A 21663-nucleotide genomic window follows, 5' to 3' on the forward strand; every position below is an offset into this window, starting at 1 on the left:
GAATTGCACTTGCACCTGTTATTTGACTTTCACTGCATTGATTAATTCGTGTCAGTGATGTGACATTGTTTAATGTCTTAAGGTGAGTACAGACTAGAACGTTTACTTGTAACAGAACCACGAGCCGCTCTATGAAATTTTCTAGGGTCAGTGACTCCCTTTCAGGAATCAAACGTCGCCGCGTACATTTTACCTGTAGGTAGGTATTGTATCTACCATTCGTAAGAAACGTTAAATTACATAGAAATGCTCTAGGTAGTCTATACTCACCTTTAGGATAGCGTAGGGATGCGTATATCTATGATTGATTATTACTTTACAAGTTAAGTTTAATTCATACAGAAAATTTTAAAAGTTAAGTTAATTTTAAGGTTAGTTAATAATTAATTGTTTTGCATTCTGTCACTTTGACAACGTTATTGTTATCCAACATTCTGTGCATGTCGTGGCAACACCTTAGCTTAATTTATTTATAAGGATACTGTGAACGTATGGTGTATGTTTTGTTGGTTGTCCTTAAATAAATAAATAAATAAAAAGTTAAAATAATGGTGCTTTGAGAATAATCTACTACTTAACAATAATATTTTTACAATACTTCATAAACCAACAACTAAAACACGTTGTAGAACTTGTAGATCTGTACACTAATATTGCTTTTCTAAATGAAGACATAATGTATAAATATTTATCAGGCGCCAATGCGAATTGCAAGTTAGTTTTTATGAATGTATGAAGAAACAATAGCAGTACAAAAATAGCTACTATTACTATTCATCTATAGAATAATGGGGTATTATGTCATGCAGTATCACATAATCATACAAAGTTGTAAGCCAAATATTCCATCTTGCTGGACGCTTTGGTATTCCAAGAGACTTTAGTCAGGGCTGGCGATTTGGAATACCTGCATATTATTATTTCAATGGTTATTATGCAGGGCCACCAGTTAAATAAAGACCTTATAGAAATACCTTAACTGACCTAAATGCATATTATCTACTTCTAGCTTCATTACAATTTTCGCCTTCAGTAAACATTAAACTTTTTGAATCATTTCACTAAAATGAAATAATCCAATGAACGTATTTCTCGTAAATACAAAAATGTACTTACTCATTTTTGGAGTTAAAAAAAGAAAATTATTTTACCCTACGGTTTCTTCCATGCTTTCACTTTATTTTTTAACAACAGACATAAACGAATACCTGTAGGTGTTACTTCTAATAATGTAAAAAGTTATCATGAAATAATTTTCTGCACTGGCAACCCTGAGCAAAGCCTAAATATGCGATTCGCGCCACGTCCCAAACTTGGCAGCACCGATCGCATTTGTAATCGATCGCCATCGATTCGCTGAAGCGATCCGAATTCACGCATTCGATGCATCAACCCATCGGGCATTTCCCAACGATGTGTGAGAACTGAGAAGTTATTGAAGGTGTTCAAATCTATATTCATAAAAGCGAAAGACACTGACTGACTGACTCACTCACGAAATCTCAGAAACTACAAGTGCTAGGAGTCTCAAATTTTGCATGGAGGTTCCTTTTAGAACGTAGGAGTTCATTATGACGGGATTTTACGAAACTCCACCACTAGGAAGGTAAAACGGGATCCACGCATACGAAGTCGCGGGCGGCCGCTAGTTCTTTAATAATAGTATGCTCTTTTTCGTTCATTCGTTTGTTTCAGCCAAATGACGTCCACTGCTGGACAATAGCTTTTCCCAAGGATTTCAACAAAAACCGATCCTATGCTGCCCGCATCCAGGTGTTTTCCGCAACCTTCAACAGATCGTCGGTCCATCAGCTCTCTTTAGGGCACCTTAACACTCCTCAAGTATGTTGGATTATTATACCTATATTATAGTTAAACACGTCCCAAGAAGAGGCAATGGGCAGGGCACATAGTAGGCAGACCTGAGGGCCGGTGGGGCAGCAAGGTTCTGGAGTGGAGGCCACGCCTACCGGAAAACGCAGCGTGGAACGTCCACACACAAGGTGGATCGACGACCAGATAAAGGTAGTAGGAAGGCGCTGGATGTAGGATCAACCGTGCGATGTGGAAGTCATTGAGAGAGGCCTATGTTCAGCAGTAGACGTCCTGTGGCTGAAATGATGATGATGATGATAATGACGTCCCAAGAATAACTTGACCTATTGACTATCAAGTCGGACGGGACACTAGCTGATATTTTTGGGACTCTACATATAGGCCAGTGTTGAGAAGAAGTGGCGGAAGAAACTCAGTCACCTTCATCAACATCTTTATTTATTACAGGAAATACTATTTACAAGATGTGTAGTATGTAGGTACTAAGCAGGAAAAATCCAAGCACCCTTGTCATTTAAAATAGGTATTTTATTAATAAAATCTTAATAAATAACAGACATAACGAATGAAATCATTCACGACCATTTTTCCAGGTTGTTTCCATTACCATTTGAAATGAAAATGTTTCCTAGGAACGCACACGTTTGAAATGTCAATCAGTTTACTGGTAATATGTAAGTTAATGAAGTACTAGGCAAATAGGTGAATTACATACGTGTGTACATTCTCTAGCACATCGAGCTTTACATAATGTATGTAAATATTTAGCTCAAAGTGCCGCTATCAATACATAAAATACTTTACGTTAAAAGCAACTAAGTTCTAGCTAAGTTAGTTTTCAGAAATAAAACAAGACGTTTTAGAGAATCTGTAGCCTTTCTAAGTCTTTTCATATCACGTATAAATTAGTAATTTAAGAATCAAACCAATCTACTGTTTATCAATAGCAGAAACTGCTAAAAATAAAATATCAAAGCTTTAGCGCGTTTTAAAACCCGTACAACGCCATCTATTGAATTAAAAACACACCACGAGTGTTTCGCAGTAAACTATCGGTGTCACCAAGTAACGGTCAAGCACCGAACCCGCGCCCGCGTGGGACCGATGTTATCGCCGCGCCATACGCTGATTTTGTAATGTCATTCATTTCATACAAGTTCTAGAGGAAAAGTTAGATTTTTCTTGAGATATAACTATTGTGATTTGGATGACTTCCTTGTATGGCAGGTCATTGGACCCGAATTTACATAGTCATAGTCAAATTCGTGAGAGTTTTATAATTTTTATAGCATCTTCATATTGCAATGGGAACTGGAAAGTCAATGCGGTTTATGATTTTATTGTTGTTGTTTTTTTAGTGTAGGGTGAACTCACCTAACTTCGTGAATTTGAGGCATATTTTTTTTATTAACAACGAGGAAGCTCTTGGCGCCTGTATCTATAGACATTTATGTATTTAATATATGGATACATATAGTAAAAATATGTATTTAAATAAAGACATTTCAGTAATAAAATCCCAATAAATTTATTAATTTAATTTAGACTTTATATGAGTTTTAGTCAGTCTTTTATGAGGAATATAGGCACAAATTATCACAATCTTTCCTATATTCCTTAGAGTAATACCAGAATGTACTTAAGTAAGTCAACTTGCCTTGCCCTCAAAGCAAATATATCACAGAATTAAGGCGAGTCACGGAATTAGATAAGTCTACCCTAGTGTATTTTTTAATTCTTCATTATTTTATTAATTATTAATATAAGACATCAAATTTTAATTTTATTATTAATGAAGCCACGATAGCCGAACGGTGAAGGGGTCGGACTGGCCGACTCGTGATCCGGGGAACGCGGGTTCGGTCCCCGCCGCCGCTCGACTATTGTGGTGAGCTCACTCGTGACACAAGCATATTTAGCTTAGTACGAGGGGCTAACGGGAGTATTAGTAATTTGTGTAATAACAAATTACTAATAATCTTTAAAAAAAAAAATTATATTATTTTTGTTGAATTAATAATTTAATATAGGTACTACATATTCGTCTTTACAAATGTAAAAACACACAAAACAAAATGTAACAAAATAAATACTAATCAAAAGAAAAAAGTCCTTAACCCATTAAAATGTTTTCAATGTTTAACCTACGGGTATCCTTGGCTAAAAATAGCACCCCAACAATACGCCATGTTGTGATTATACCCAGATCCGTCCATCATAACGTCTAGACGTATAATCTGGCATTGTCTTAGTCCTGTAGGATAATTAGGGCCCTTTTTTGGGACCTTAAGTAACCATTTATTATGTTTGTGAGAGCTTAATGATTAAAAATACATTTGGGATAAAAAATATACTTTGGTATAAATTCATTTAGGAATTCTTTGTATTGTAACCTTCCTAATGTTATCAATATCAGACAGATACCAATAAGTATGGCCAAAAAAAAGTTTTTGAGAGCTTTATGATTAAAAATATATTTGGGATTAAAATTATACTTTGGTATAAATTCATTTAGGATTTCTTTGTAACCTTCCTAATGTCATCAAAATCAGACAGAAAGATAGCCAAAAAAAATTTTACCAGTTTCAACATACTTTTGTACGAAAATACTATTTCCCCGACCTAGTAAGTACATTCAGCGTCAAATAGTTTGTGACAAAGTGGCCAAAAAGTTGACAACACAACCTTATTCCAATCGTAACAAAGACGTGTTGCGAACTTTTTGGCTACTTTGGGTGTCACGAACTATTTGACACTGATTACGGGACTATTCCCACCTCTCGTTCCCACCACTGCAACTCCTGTGAAGCCAGGATCTACAGCTTGACCGCCACAAAAACCCAACCAATAAAGGTCAAGTTTGTCCCGGGGGAAAGTTAAACTGTCATTGGACCCGCAACGAAATTAATCAGAAGAACATAGGAGGAGTTCGAAATTAAGGTTCAACTTCCCTCCATTGCAAAGCGGATGACAGGTGACAAACAAAGGTTTAAAACCTTTAAGAAAAGATTATGCACCACGGACAATAAATTAAATTAAGGGGGCCTATCTTATGAGCAATTAGCAACTACCTGCCAATAATATTTTTCACAAAATCGCTTAAAAGCACGGAAATTTTTCCTTGTCGCGACAAGATCGGTGTAATAAATTGCGGAAACAGATGTATGTTGTATTGAATTAAGCATTATATCACGTTAATGTTTCCAAAAATTACACTCCCACAAGATATGATAGGCAGACTGCTCATGACTGACATCATCAGTGGAACACTCGCAAAAAGGAGACGGAACTATATAGTTTGAATTCGTGAAGTTTATGTTTAAAGTTGCCATGTCCCGTGAGGAACTGCGACGAGCAATGGTCGATTTCTAACCATCGCCTAGTTGACACTATTTGACACTACCTATTTGACACTGATTGTACTGTACATACTTCTTTCGCCATACTGAACTCCGGACGAAGTCGCGATTTCAATATTATTTATTTTAAACCGAATTAAAATAACACTTAGCCAACTCTCCAGTTCTTAACAAAATAGTCTAATAATTATTCTTAATGTAACTATTCCACAATATAATATTCATAAGTGTGAAACTGACCAGTGCATATCTAAGCATGCATTTTTGTTAGCTTTGCGAAATTTCCACGCGGGTGTCGAGGGCCGAGTTGCGACAAGCCTTGCGACACAAGGTTGCCGCGAATATGGTAGTTATGTAACCAATACTAAACACTAATTTTGTGTGGCTTCTGCTCATAATAGTGTGTAGTTACCCGCAAGTCCAACGGTTTTGAGGAAAAGTGTAACTTATTGGAACTACATAAGGTGCTGTTGTCTATTTGTACTATGTATACAGCTACTTATTTCAGTAGCTAGTGTAGTATTGGATACTTGGTTCAGTGACAGTGAGTAGGCGAAATGTGAAATAATTAATTTCATTTTTTTGTACAATATGTTAGTCAAAAATATCCGTTTTCACATTCCCACGTTATTTCTATAAATAAACACTGAGCCCATAGACTGGAAAATTTTGCAAAAAAAACCCGACCATCTTAAAAATACAGAATGATTTTAGTGATTTAAGTAACATAATCCTACATTTGATTGATAAAAGATATTATTTTGAGATCACTATGTCACTGATTCAGTCTATTTTTCATAGCAACAACAAAACTAAATATGGAGGGCTAGCGTGTGGAAGTTTATCAATTAGTTTATTATTTTAAAACATTCTTCCCACACTTAATCACAGATTAACTGAGCCATTTCCGGTCAAGCCCAAGGAGCGTGACTAACACTCACTTGTGTTTTCTTTCAGCTTGACTCAGAGCGCTTCCCTGTGCTTCGCTGAAACTGACGCATTCAGATATAATTTTATCTGCCCTGAATATTCATTTCCGTACATTGTTTTTATTGTTTGTTGTAAGCAAATTACTGGATAAAGATTACTAGTGGTTTGGTTCTATTATTATGCTTTCAATTTAAATGATATCGTGAAGAGGACTATAAGTTGCTAGTAATATATGCTTTGTCTGTTTTGCCAGCGAATTGAGATTTAAAGTTTGACAAATACTTAAACAGCTTTATATTGAGACAATAGGTAGGTATGTAAGCATTTCAACTACGAGTTTTCATTTATTATGTAACTGTAAACGATAAGCTTAGCTAGCATCTTGTAAATGTGTTTTCTTACTAAACAAACGGCTGAAAAAGGCGCGACTGAGTCTCTTACGCATCTTCTCAGATTGGTAGTACCTACCTAGCTTAGATTATCTAGATGCCATTTTTATACAAGTAGTATTTAAGTATAGGCTAAATTATGACGATGAATTGTACAAACAATATGCGAGTAAATTGTGCAAAATTGTTCCAGACATGGTCTTCATCCTTATACCTAACAGGACAAGTCTAGTCCATTGCGTTACGTCAATATACCTATTATGTACTAAGTTTCCCTATTAATAGTCGTCATAATTTTAGTTAGGCACTTAAACAATTTGTATTTTGTTGTAAATTCTAAAAATTATTTGCTATAAAACAAGTTAATAAACGAGTGACATGTCAAATCCAACAGGTGCAAAACGTTTAGAACCAGTTTAAAATAAAAATCGCCTTTAAATTAAGTATTCTTACACCTGAGCCTGACACGTCAGTTTAATAGGCAACAAGCGTGCAAACGAGCGCATAAGCATAGATTAGCTAAGTCTGTAACTAAAGTATACGTCTAGCGTTTAACTCAGTCAGAAGCTGAAGCAGAACGAGAATTTTTTTTTGTGACTTCAAACCACTGAATAAGTACTACGTACAGGTTTTCTTCGCGAAGGTATTTAAAAAAATGTATGCTCAATATCGTTATCAATATGATGTAATTTAGCTTGTCTCAAGAGTCCAGCACCATTTTGTTGACAAACGTCAGTGATCGGTACTGCGCCGAAGCCATAGGGCTGACTTCGGTAAAATGATGTGTGACGTGAGGTGCCAAACTGCGGAAAATAGCGGAGGAAATACATGAATAAAAGCATGAATTATATTTTGTGTTTCTATTATTTATTATTTTATTCAGGCAGTTAAAATACTGCACAGTATTCATTACAATGCAAATGGGTGAAGAATACACGTGAATGCGTTAATGCTTGCTCGTGATTGTCCTGTCGGTTAGATATCTCAGGCAGGAGGTGTAGTCGCGCGTGTTTTGTTTTCGATGCAACCTCACGGAGATGAAGCCTGGTCAAACTGACGTTTGCTGCCGCTGACTTCAGATTTATATGTGTTATACGTGCCCTTGAGAATACCACGTTACCCTTGTGGATTGTTCAAAGATAGATTTTGTAGGACGAGGATGAGTCGCAGTTCACCAATTGTTCGTGTATCTCGTTTGTACAATGATCTCAGCAAGAAGTTGCCAGAACTTGATATACATTTTCAAAGCCTCGCTGGTTTCTTAAAAACAATTAAGACGGATGACGTTAGGCATGGAAATGATTGCTATTTTTCATTCATTTTCATTCTATGAAATGATGATTTTTTTTCATATGATTTCACATGCGAAATTTCACAGGCAATGATTTTTATTCGCAGTGTTTTAATGTAGCTCTTTCATATAATGTGCTACTTTTAATGAAGTATGAATTATGATGAAGGATTGCTAATTAGCTAAAATATGAAATGTAACAATATCTGTTTCATTTATGTCGCACAACAAAAAACAAACAGTTTCACAGCACATTGATAACCGCGCGACTAATGAAAATCATTCATTTCATCTGCCTGCTATCTAATGAAATCACACGAATCATGATAAAGAAATCTAAACCTTACACCTTTGAGTTTAAAGTTCATATTTAAAATGCCCAGATTCGTCCGTCATCACATCTCTTGTCCTTTTCTAACACGCACATGATCAAATCATTCCTTCTTACTCGCTCGGTCGCTTCGAAGAGCTGCGCTCACGAACTTCGCTCGAATGAATGAATGAAATTCATGTGATTCGTGATTTCGTTGACTGTGAAATTATAGCAGTCTATGTGAAGTAAAATAGCAGGTGTGATTAATGAAATTCATTTCATATGATTTTTCACCTGCTATTCATGAAATGTTCCATGCCTAGATGACGTGCCCCTGGTGGCATGCATCTAGGAGGCCTCTTATTATTTTATTTTTATTTTTTGTTGCTTTCTTTTTGTTGTTTAAATTCAAAGTTGTAATTAGGTATTATATTATGTGTATTGTGTAAAGTTCACGGGTTGCTTACATTATAATATTATGCATGCTGTGGTTATCGTTTGTGTGGGAGCAGTTAGCTAGAGACCTTTGGCTTAATTGTTTAATTATTTAATTGTGTTTAATACTGTATCTCATGTTGATAGCCCAATAAAAATAAAAAATAAATCTTCTTTATCTATCTATATATATAAAAATGAAACCCGTTTTCCGTTGTCACGACATAACATGAAAACGGCTTGACCGATTTGGCTGATTTTTTTTTTGTAGTTATCTAATACTCTGTACAAGGTTTTTACGGAAAAAAACATAAAGAAAATCTCTCAGAAAGATTGATATAAGGCGGTACGAAGTTCGCCGGGTCAGCTAGTAAATAAATAAATATGCTCTGTCACGTCATTATGTCAATGTCACCCCTCCCGTGCCGCTGCCATACCTCAGGCACTGACTGAGTTTAACTCTAGACGGATAATAACCATACTGGGCTGTTGCAACACCCATTGACACCAGCATCTGTCAACTAATCGCTCTGTCGGATTAGCCGAGTAATACTTGGATTAAGTAATACGTACTTACAATCTAAAATCAAAATCAAAAATATCTTTATTTGTTTAGACTAATTAAATTAGTACTTGCAAATCGTCAAATGCTCTTAAGGAGCCTATACATGTCTCATTCTTTTTTTGGCCTACCAGCGCTTCGAGACAAACATTTGGCAAGTGCTGAGAAGAAGCGCCGCAACAAACTCAGTCACCACTGTCTGCCGGTTTAAAAATATACTACCTATTTTCTTGTGGGTACACTATTTATCAACTAAATTCCTTGTGACATGTTACTAAGAACTTATCGATGCTACAAAAAAAAAGGATTTGGTACTAAGAGTATGCCCATACTACGAGAAATACATATGGGATAATTTTTATCCCAAGTCTATAGTAGAGTTTCCCAGGTAGCAGGAAGGTGTTGAGTGCAGGCCGCTACCAACCGGTCACTATGGAAATCTTTGGTGAAGACCTATGTTCAGAAGTGGACATCCTATGGCTGAAATGATGACGATGACGACAGTTTCCAAAGGATACGTCACATTTCTCTTTAATGAACTGAAATTTAACTCAATTTAAAAATGCAGATCTGAAATCTAACTCAGTTTAAAAATACTGGTGCTAATCACTCCGACATTTGCATCCCGTAGGATTCGAATCCTCAATCACAGAACTATCAAAGCACGCGGCTATCAATGCATCTGGTCAGGTGGGGATTCTTGGATGGCTTAAACATGGAGTGCAGGTGCGGTTTTGTTTCCCAGTCGATGAAGCACCTGATGTCATGCCCTGAGTGCCCAAGCAACTGCACTCAGGAGGATTTGATGAGTGCTACTGAAAACGCCACTCTTGTGGCGGAGTTTTGGGCTGACACTGTGTAGGTTTGTTGTTGACACGAAAAGAAGAAGAATACATAAATATAGCGTCATCATCATCATCATCTCAGCCATAGGACGTCCACTGCTAAGCTGCGTTTTCCGATACGCGGCCTCCACTCCAGAACCTTGCTGCCCCATCGGCCGTCAGTTCTGCGTACTATGTTCCCTATATACTAACTTACGTATAAATATAGCGTAAATACCCTCAATTGAAATCAAGCTGTGGGTTCACACTTAAGGCGTACCTATTACAAGTAATAAGCCCGTAATTGCGTCTAAATCGCTTCGTGTAAAGCCGGTATGCGCCGGCGCAAATAAACCACCCTGCGCGCGAGTTGTTGATTTAAAGCTATGCGTGTTAGTTAAACTGCGGTTAAACTAAAGTTTGTAAACTTCATGTGAGGTTTCGCTTTTAAAACCACACTAATAATAATTGTTGTGTAACCAAAATCTTACTAAAGAGGTATTTACTTCGTATCTATTTACACAAATAAATGTCAATTAACACTTGAACTATTGAAAAAATATCACCTGGAGCATGATGGAACAAAAATATAATAGAATAATTTATTTTAAAGAAGTCAAGCTTTCCCAAGAGAAGCTAAATAATTATTATTATAAATTATTATTATTATAGACACTTAAAAATATAGTAATAAAGTTTTGACTAACTCAATTATTGAATTGGACACGGTTTACTTATTTTTGCTTCTTCATAACAAAAAAAAGTTCACAGATCCATTTTAATACAATCTATTAATTCAACATAAAAATATATTGACAGACAATGACTTTAACAATTAACAATATTATCGACATTGTCGATAATTTATTATTGTAGTAGGGTGAATATCCCAAACACGTTTTTTACGCGGCGGAGCTGAGAATCGATGGGAGAAATGTAACTAGAGCGATGATTTTTTTTCTGTATATAGTTTATGCAGCGTTTTACACGACACAAAGTCTTAAGGACAATAGGTAGTTATTTTATGTACTAAAAAAATTTTCAAAGACCCAAAATCTAATAGCGGTGGCGCGTCCTAACTCTATTTCTACTCATAAATTGTGTTATTCCTTCTTTCTCGGGGATTCTAGTAATTTAAAAATAGTATAGCCATAAAATACATTAAATAAGACTTCCAAATGATATGAAAGAAATGTGATATTTCATATTTTAAGTGTTTTAAATAGCCTTTCAAAACTGTCCCACGAAAAAAAGCAATTACAGTGGCTCAATTTCGACACTCTCTTACTTCTCCAAAGAAGCTTTGAGAGACGTAGAGTTCTTCTTCCCTGCATCACTCAACTGTGTCCTCCTGATCGGGCTATAAAGACTTGCGACTTGTGGTATTGTTTTTCCAGCAGACCCGTAAATATTAGTATCAGCGGCACAGGAATACAAAATTTTTCAATTTCGCTGGCAAGTGTATGAGTGAAAGCTACTTACTTAGATGCTAAACGATTCTTTAACATGATTAAAGTTTGGTGTTTTGTTGTATCTGCATACAGAAATTATTGATCAGAATTATAGTTTTCTTTATAATTTGAATTTTGTAACAGTTTTTCAATTCCGGTGGCGCAATTTCGGTGGCTCCGGTGGCGAATATATTGCCGGAATTGGTCTTATTGGCTCTGGAGCATTGTACCTAGGTCTACTAAGGTCTCAGTCATAACTACAATATCGTCAGTGAATCGAAGTTGTGTGATGTACTCGCCGTATCTTGATACTGAGCTCGGTCTAGCTCAGAAGCTTGAAAACCTCTAAGTGGGAAGTAGTGAAGACTTCAAGAGATTATGGTGTCTCCAACTCTGAACCCTCGCAGTAATCAGATAAGTTTCGAGTTCTGATCTTGGGGGAGGGCTGATATGATGAAGTTTTCATACAAATACTTCAGAAGTTGCATGTATCGACAGTCAATTTGACGCCATTAAAGAGACACAGCCCAGGTCTTGACCGAATCGAAGAAGGTACAAAAAGGCCAATAATAATGACTGATTATAGTCCTCAGTCTTCTGCATAATTTGACGCAGCATTAAATATGTACGTAGTATTACAAACGTCTTTTCGAAAATGAGGTTGTCTGGATGTTTCAGGAAAAAGCTGCCTCACCTGACTCTGAACCATCGCCAACGTCCATTCCATTCCAGTCTCTAGCACCACCACCATGTCTTATTTTTTGGTTTATCGACCAATAAACATGGTGGTATTTAAGAGAACTTTAGTACTAGCATTCCATCTGATTTCATAAGCTCAGTTGTGATTTCATTATCTCCTGGTACATACCTTGCTGTTTTTAATAGGGCATTCCAATCTCACTCAAGCTAAAGTCTAGGATATCTTCGCTAAAGTGTCGGAATAATCTCGATCTTCAGCCTAATTACTAGTAGTGCTTCTTAATCTCTCCTAGCAGCTTAGGCATTTACCAAAATGGTTCTGCTATCCTCGTTATTCATGTTGGTATATTCAATTTGGTCTCGCAAATACATACTTTCGATTTATTACAAAAAAATCGTCTCTATAATACACGTTGTATCAGCGTGAGGACTTGGATAGCTATTTATACATCGATACTAAGCAGAATCTTAAAAACAGATGAGAATAGTCCTGAAACAGCTAAAATTTCCCTAGTCTCGTAGGTTGCAATCTATTCTGCCACTCGAGATGAAAATTCGTGGGGCTTTGGAGCTGGATTGGCACTGGTCGTGGCTTAGGCTTCATCAGTCGACAGCTTTTGAGCATCTTTTATTCGGCATTCTTCTATTTCGGTGATGACTTCTTCTTCTTCCTCGGTCCCTCACTGATGAGGATCGCAACCGCAGATAGTGTTCCTTCATAGACTGCGGTCATAAGCTGTGTGGTGATCGGAGAATGCAAATGTAATTAAATTGCCTGTTCGTCTAAAAATGATTACTACATTTTGATTTTTGCAGTACTATTAGGGTGCAGCTCAGTACGCTTTTACAGTTCTGGCATCTTTTGCTAGGCCTTCTCTCTCTATGAGGCTGGCTGGATTTAGTCCTCCGTTTCTTAATTGTACTACTTTCATCTAGCTCATTGTGGCTAGGTTTGCATAGTTTTCCGTTAAATTACCCTGTCACAAATATGTAATGTGTTAGTTCAGTAGCTGGTATAGATCTAGAAATATCTTCATACTTAATCTCCAGTTCGCGTGGTCTTTAGCGAATAATTAGTTGCGTAATTCTGAGTATAGGATAGGTATGATACCATCATGAAAACTTGGCTAGCCTGGACCAATATTTTTACTTATGGAAGATAAACCTAACACCAACCTGGGGCAGTTGGTCGCCCTCCCGGGACTAGAGTTGGTTTCTGGGTTTGAGGGTCATGTATGATGTCTTTGTGATGACTCTAGAATAACGGGGCTGTTGGCGGCTAGAGCCAGAAAGTTTTGGATTTGTTCTCTATGGAGGGATTTTGCCGTTATCACCATGCTTAGCAGGCTGGTTGGTAGTTCCAGTATGGTAGTATAATACCCGGAAAGATGCTGCAGCCCACCCTCCAGTATTTTGATTCCTTAGTCGGCTATTACGACTCACGTGGGAAGATTTGATGCTTTTTTAGGGTCACAACACAGGCCTGAATATATTGTTTTTAATTATAAACATCTTTACTGGATAATAATACTTAATTGATTACAAATAAATAAGTAATTTGAGACAATCATCCGTAACATTCCGAAGTCCGCTGTATAAATAAATTTCGGTGGATTGGTTCTTAATTCCGGTGGCTCAAATACAATTTCGGTGGCTCTTGATAATTTCAAATTGACATATCTCGAGAACTAATAATAATAATAATAATAATAATAAATATCCTTGGACATTTTACACTGCGCCTCTAGTCCCAAACTAAGCAAAGCTTGTACTATGGGTACTAGACGACCGATATAAACATACTTAAATACTTTTTTTTTTTGTAAATACATACATATTATACATAGAAAACACCCAGTCCAATACAAACAAATATGTTCATATGCACACAAATGTTTGTACTGTGCGGGAATCGAACCCGCAACCTCCGGAATAGTAGTCCGTTTCGAACCACTACACCAAACGGCCGACAAACTATTAATAATATTTTGATCTCTACCATATCATTGAATAATACAAGTTATTTACTATTATTTCTGCCACAAAAAAGTTTTGGAAAGTGGAAATTAAAATTCGCCACCGGAATTAGGCAAAAAACGAGTTTGTTGATATTCACTCAGTACCTAATTAATTTAATATTAAATCTTGTCTCTAACAACAATATATTAGTCATTGTTCAAAAGAAGTTAATTAATTTGATCAGCAAAATTGTGTTCAATTATTTTTGAGCCCCTATTAGATTAGTGTCAGATTTAATTTTGACACGTATTTCACAAGATGGCGAAACAAAGCCTTCAGCTCGCGGTAATTAGGCATAATGAATTTCAAATTGCTAATCACGGATTGGGAAATAAGAGATATTAAGGCCAAAGTACGACAGTGGACAGTCGAAATCATTTTTTTTTTTATATTTTGCTAATTACGGTCACTGAAAATCATAATAAATAAGAATAAATTCAAGTTTGGATTTAGTTATACAATATTCACAATTTTTTTTTTAAGATTAGATTAAAGAGGCACAGAAAACAGTCGTTACAGTTAGGTATTTCTTCATTTATTAGATTTTACTTGCATATAAACAACTGATTTGATTAAGATTCAAGCTACTCGTACTTTAGTTTAAAGCCATTTTTAACCGACTTCAAAAAAGGAGGAGGTTCTCATTTAATAATCTACATAGAGCAGCATATTTATGTTATTAAATTGCAGTCACCTAAACTAAAAGTGTGAATGAAAAAGTCCCGTTAATGTTTTTTAAATACTAACACCCGTATTCACAAACGATGCTTGCTTAAGTGAAGCAGCAAATCGAAAGCACAACGTTGAATAGAGCTCTGTGATTGGTTCGTGTCACCCTGTGCGTCCACGCGCACTGTGAGACCTCATAGTAATGTTTGTGAATACGGTAAATATCTTTTCCCACCAAAACTACCAAACATTCGTTCTGAGAAAGGTAAACAAGTAGGTGTTTATTCTGTTATCGAAGTAAAAGAGGCCATAAATACTTATCTGATACCGACGTAATGATAAGCACTTAATGATTTCCGACCTAACCAATGATAAGGCGCAGTTCGTTATAAAGTAGAAAATGATTAATATATCGAAGAAACAGGGTATTCCTAAAGCTAAACATAATAATGTTAGTTCTTCTTCGTCATCGTCAACTTTTTCTTGTACTTTTTCCGTGAAAAATTACAAAAATTATGGAGATAGGAGAGTAATATTAGCATATTACAGCCAGTAATGAATTTCACTTACTCTAGCACACCAAATCTACAATACGGATCTTCATAAAACTCCAAAATTTTGCATAAGTTTAACTTGACGCAACACATACGGGCAGAAAAAACCAAGTCATTAAAGAACTTAAATGAATTCGTTCGTTCATTACAGCCAAATGTCGTCTACTGATGTACTTCCCGCGATCTTCACCAGATCGTCGGTCCCCCAAGTGGGGGGATCTGCCCACACTAAGTCTTCCAGACCGTGGTCGCCACGACCATGGTTTAATTAAATAATTATTAATAACTAGCTGGCATAGCTTGGCATCAGTATCGTTCACTAATCACCCCCTGATAGTTATTTTGAAAATATATTTCATGTACAGAATTGACCTCTCTACAGATTTATTATAAGTATAGATAATAAATCTAAAATATTAAACCGAATCGCAAAATGTGTTGGTAAGCGCATAACTCAACAACGCATGGACCAATTTCACCAATTCTTTTTTAATGTTCGTTGAAGTCCAAGAATGGTTTTTACGGCAAGAAAATTTCGAATAATTTCCGGGAAAACCCTAAAAATAGCCCTTTTTCACGCGGGCGAAGCCGTGGTCGAGTAATAAATAAATAAATAAAACTTACCCGGCACAAAGCGACGCCCGTATCCAGTCTGTCCAAGAAATTGTCCGCGTTGATCCTCAGCTCAGGGTAGAGGATGGTCAGCCACTCCGCCAGGTCCTCCTTCATGGCGTAGAGGTACTCCTCCGAGGACTTGAAGGGCCTGAAGGGCCGCGCCTCCAGGAGCACTGCGCCTGCGCTCGCCATTGCTCAAGTGGACATCACTGGCTCTGGAAAGAAGAGGACAGAGTTAGAAAGTGGGAAAAAATCATCATCATCATCACTAGGGCTATATTTCACCGGGACACCATGGCGGCGCAACCAGTCGCCGCTACCAACAAAATGTATGCAGCTTTGCGCAACCAAATGGACACCAGGTGAGTAACTCTCTATAGAGCTGTATACATTTTGTTGGTAGCGGCGACTGGTTGCGCCGCCGTAGTGTCCCGGTGAAATATAGCCCTTAATATCTAGTGCGATTACAGTCTTGTTGTTCTTAACTTGTCGAACCTTAACTTGGAACTCATACGTATGTTCTTCTGATTAATTTTGATGCGGGTCTAATGACAGTTTAATTTTCCCCCGGGACAAATTTGACCTTCACTGGTTGGGTTAAGGAGGTCAAGCTGTAGATCCTGGCTACACAGGAGTTGCAACGGTGGGAACGAGAGGTGGGAATAGTCCCATTAGTCTTGTTGCCTCATAAAACTCTGCAAATCATGCTGAGAATGTATAAAATCAAGTGGCAGTGGGCGGGACACATAGCTCGCAGAGCTGATGGCAGCTGGGGCAGAAAAGTTCAACCACAGGTCGGAAGATGTAGTGTGGACAGGCCCCCATCTAGGTGGGTCTAAGATCTGGTGAAGGTTACGGGAGTAGCCCAAGCGATTTTAAATATCAAAAAGTCACAGTGTAGGCAAACAGCCTTTTATTTTTATAGAATATTCTACTTTATACAAGCCTAGTTTCGTCATTAAAATACTAGGTATATTATTTAAATCCAAGTTCAAGTAGAAGACCAATAACTTACACTGTTTCAAATCTGTCATTCTGAATAAAGCCTATTGTCTCAATAGTAAAATATCTCCCAATCCACCTTAATAAAAGAATCAATGCTAAATGGTTTGTCTAGAATCTAGATAGACAATTACCCATCAGGCAGGTTCAAATGGCACCCGTATCAGTACAATTGAGATGGACGGCTCAGATTGATATCTAGTCTAGATCCAGACCGAAAGGATGAAGTCATAAATAAAGTGGGTCGATTTAGTTCACAGCTTCCTTCTCTAGTTATCGTTTAGTTTGATAACCAGTTGATGGATGAGAAATGTCTACATTGTAACACCTCAATTGTTTCAATTATGCATTTTAACAACCTTTTATGTATGCAGTTGGAAAATTTAATTACAAAAAGCTTATTACAAGCACCCAGATTTCAGGTAAAAGTTATCCAAAAAGTTTTTTTTTTAATGTGACAGGAGGCAAATTATCCGGTTAACGAATAAAAAAACTACGAACTTTGCTTCCACGTCTTCGATCCTTCAATATATGATAAGAAAACCACAAGAAAATATTTACATTTAAATATGCTAAATGCATTCATTTCGTGGGAGTCCAAGGAAAAATCTTATGAAGGTAAAAAATTGCCCTAAAAAAAGTGGACCCACAACGAAAATCAGAAGAACATAGGAAGAATTCGAAGTTAAGGTTCGGCTTCCCTCCAGCCAGTAAGTAGTGAATGAATGAATATGAATAAAAATATTCACGTAAATTCTCTTTAGGTGATATCGCACCATTGGTTTTTCACATAAAGTCCCATTATCAGTCTGTTTGTATTGAACCAGTTCGTTTACCCCCACGGTCTAGTGAGCACAGCATGGCGGCTTACTAATGGTTAACGCCATATTAACCCCAGGAGACACTACATAGATTATAGTAAGGATTTAGTATAGTAATTACACTGGCAATTTAATAGTAAAAAATTGAGGGTAACTGAAAATCTTTCAGACCGCCTGATGATGCCGCGTCGAACACCGCAAGCCACCAGTCTTCTTGCGACCACGGCTGTAGCAACACACCCGAAACGACAAGCTATGTTGCTAACTTTTTGGCTACTTTGGGTGTTACGAACTATTTGACGCTGACTGTACGATGTACATACTTATGCACTACATAATAAGTCGCTTTTGAGTCCCGTTGGTCTCTTTTTCATGATTCGCTTTTGAGTTTGGACGTCATGATGTCTGGATGTTTGTTACTCTTTCACGCTAAAACTACTGAATGGATTTTGATGAAACTTTACAGTATTATTGTTTATAACACAGAATAACATATAGGCTATAAAATGACTATCTGTGATAAACTAAATTTCACGCGAGTGAAGCCGCGGGCAAAAGCTAGTCTAATATAAACGGGTTGAAAAGGACTGAAAATGCCTTCGGGAAAACAAAAGTAATTATCACAACGGACGAAAATCACGGGAACCAGCTAGTTACATCATATAAAACAATGTAAAGCAATGTGGATACTACTTGTACATAGCATAACGAATAGAGCAGCACAATATAATTGAGATCTTCTTATCGCTTAAAGTGGTTTCTTCCAGAACATATTCAGGAAGATTACGTCATAACAGTGTGTTAGTATTTGTCTTCATGGACATAAGGGACTTTCAACACCTATTTAAAAGGATCTCGTTGAAATTCCAGTGAAAAATCAGCCCTTAGCAGTCTAGACGCATTAAGAGCCCTTAGGGGATACTGGGGGAGTAAGTATTTAAGGGTCTCTTTAGGTATCACCTTTTTCATTTGCATCTTTGGAGTAAATAATCGTTCATTACAGTATTTTTCTAAACATTCGCTTTGCTAGTGTAAATAATAATATGTATTCAGAAATTAGAATTGGTATGTCGTCCACATGTTGATATAAAATGACATAAAATAGCAATGATTTTAGGAATTTTAAGTTTTGAAGTTGACTTCTTCTGGTGTAATTCGACAATAATTATGATTTTCGACATTGAATTGATCAGAAACTTATGGAAACAAGTTTTTTAAACTAATCTTTTTCAGAATTCTACCTTATTTTTAATCTCGAGATGTGGACTCTCTAGCAAAAATAGTGTATCTGCTTAAATTCAACAAAAAGCGTGCAAATCGCGTTGGACATGAAACACTCATCAATTAGATGGATTCACCGACCCGAGCCAAATTATATGATGACCGTGAGATTACAAACATAAATATAAATCAGTGGATCAGCCAACTGACGATTGACGGACGTTCTGGTTTAACTTGATTTTCGTTAACAATATGGGAGATAAAGTATGGTGCGATTAGTGAAGTCCGAATTTTCAGAACTTTTTCAGCCCAAAAGCATGTACTGAAGTAACTTTACCTTAAATCCTGTTACCTTTATAAAGTAAAAGTAATGAAAATGGAACAAAATAATTATATTATATAATATGTAAGTAATTAGTTCAAAAAGCTCAAGGTTCGTCCTCATTTCTACTCGTAATTATTCAGTTTTGGGTAATTTCTGAAAAACTAAAATTTCAAGGTATTTCAATCGACCTCATTATTTTAATAATGTAAAAAAAATAGTTTCTAGGAGGTCTTCTTCTTCATTTACATATTTTCAGATACCTAATTGAAATACATTTTAAAAGGTCTAATTTTCTATCAATTTGGCCAAAACTATTTTTATCGTCTACTAAAACTTAAATTGACTCTTATTCCAATAGCCGTAGGAAAATAAACAAGAACTACTTCGGCCGTTACTACATTCGTTGCTTGCGCAGCGAAAGATAATCACAAGGCCACATTAATAAGCACATCCTACTTTCAGTAATATGTATTTTAATACTAAAACTGAAATATTACCAACGTTTATGTAAATAGGACTACGAAAGTAAAAAAGTAGGTAGGTACAGTATGTCCTACATAAAAAATATTGTTTTAATTTGATTTTCCAGTCCTGACATCAGAGCTTTTGACCAATAAGTAGCTTAATACTAATGAAGGTACAGCTATAGATTAATAAGCTCTATTTTTGTATGAAAAGAGGAAAACGAGCTTATAAGTGACCTGGACAAAAATAAGAAGGCGCCTGTCAGCACTTGCCAAATGTTGGTTTCGAAGCGCTGGTAGGGTAACATGTTAGTAGACATGTAGAAGCTCCTTATGAGCAAAATATTTCACGATTTGTAGGTACTATGTAATAGTCTAATAAACAAATAAAGAAATTTTGACTTTGACTTTGTCGATTTATAAATGAGTGTACCCGTTATTTTGATTGTCTTTAAGTATTTCAATTTTGATATTATTTACAGAAACTGAGGACCGGTTTACAAATATACGGCGCACGCGCAGCGACCAATCACCGAGCGAAATGATGCGTGAGATATGTGCACACGAATACTGGACCATAGACAATCGGACGACTGATCAATTTATGGAAATGTCGATAATTGAAATAGAAAAAATATAGCGAAGTCGCTGACTGGTCTTGATTATTGACGAGTATGATACGAGTAACTTGATTTTTAGAAAGGTAGATAAATTTTGGAAATAACCTAAAATACCTAAATAGTGGACTCTCCAGATAGCATAAAGAAAATTATTTGAAAAAATTCTTCAACTTAAAACTGTTTTGTTCAAAACATTTAAAAATTGTTTTATTCTTGCTACTGCTTCAGAATAATGTGTGACAGTGCTAAAAAGAGGCAGCTCGAGAAACTTAGTCACCTCACCTAATGCTACTTTGCAGTTATTTTAATAAATTACTGAAAAACAACTGAACAGAAACTGCATACAAACGCTGTGGCGTTCTACAAATCTTCATCATCATCAGGTCATATAGTTTAAACTACAGGACCACAGTGCTGGTGAAGGTCGTAGGAAGAGCCTGGATGCGGGCAGCGCAGGACCGTTCATTGTGGAAAACCTTGGAGGAGGCCTTTGTCCAGCAGTGGACGTCATTCGGCTGTAACGAACAGGACCACAACCTCTCTGCAATCAGTTACGTATTGCAGCAGATCACGATCTTCTTGTCTCAACTTACAAAGCTCTTTGTCAATGCATCCTTACTTACTGTCTATGTGTTTGGGGTAACGCGGCGAAGACTCATATGATTCTGCTGGAAAGAGCTCAAAGAGCCGTTCTCAAAGTTGCACTAGGTCTTCCTTATCGGTTCCCAACAGAGCATCTGTATCAGCAAGCTAGGGTTCTCCCAGTCCGTAAATTATACATACTATTAACCTTATGTAGATTCCACAACAAAATAGTCCCACATACTACATTAGACAAAAGGAGAGTCCCTAGGTTCACTATTCCCATAACACACTCAGCACTCATGAAACGGCATTTTTCACACATGGCCCCTAGACTATACAACAAAATACTTGCAACAAGTAAAGACATCACACAACTTGTTTCGGTAACGTTTAAAAAACTTATTATAAAATGGATGGAACAATATACGTACGACACTTTAGAAAAGTTAATCCAGACAATTACTAGTTTCTCTTAGCACACTTATTCAGTTACACACAAAATCACACTCACACTATCACACACACATTTTTGTTTTGTTTTTCTATTTAAATTATTTTTTAAATTAAAGATAAAATTTAATCTAAACACTAAATTTTAGTCTTATGTTTTTTTGAGGAGGAGCCTGACTCTCGTTACACAGGTTAACCTTATACGAGAGCGGCACATATCTTGTAATTG

General features: G+C 36.5%; 1 protein-coding gene across 2 annotated transcripts in view; it reads right to left on the minus strand.

The window, feature by feature from the left end:
• LOC135082018 (GAS2-like protein pickled eggs) overlaps window positions 1-21663 on the minus strand; it is a 201893-nt gene that overhangs the window by 84520 nt on the left and 95710 nt on the right. For both annotated transcript variants that reach the window (XM_063976767.1, XM_063976766.1), the window contains exon 2: window positions 15956-16161. In XM_063976767.1, coding sequence (XP_063832837.1) covers window positions 15956-16138 — 183 coding nt within the window. In that variant the 5' untranslated portion in view covers window positions 16139-16161. The remainder of the gene's footprint in view (window positions 1-15955; window positions 16162-21663) is intronic.

Source organism: Ostrinia nubilalis, chromosome 21, assembly GCF_963855985.1.
Source record: "Ostrinia nubilalis chromosome 21, ilOstNubi1.1, whole genome shotgun sequence".
Lineage (NCBI taxonomy): Eukaryota > Metazoa > Arthropoda > Insecta > Lepidoptera > Crambidae > Ostrinia > Ostrinia nubilalis.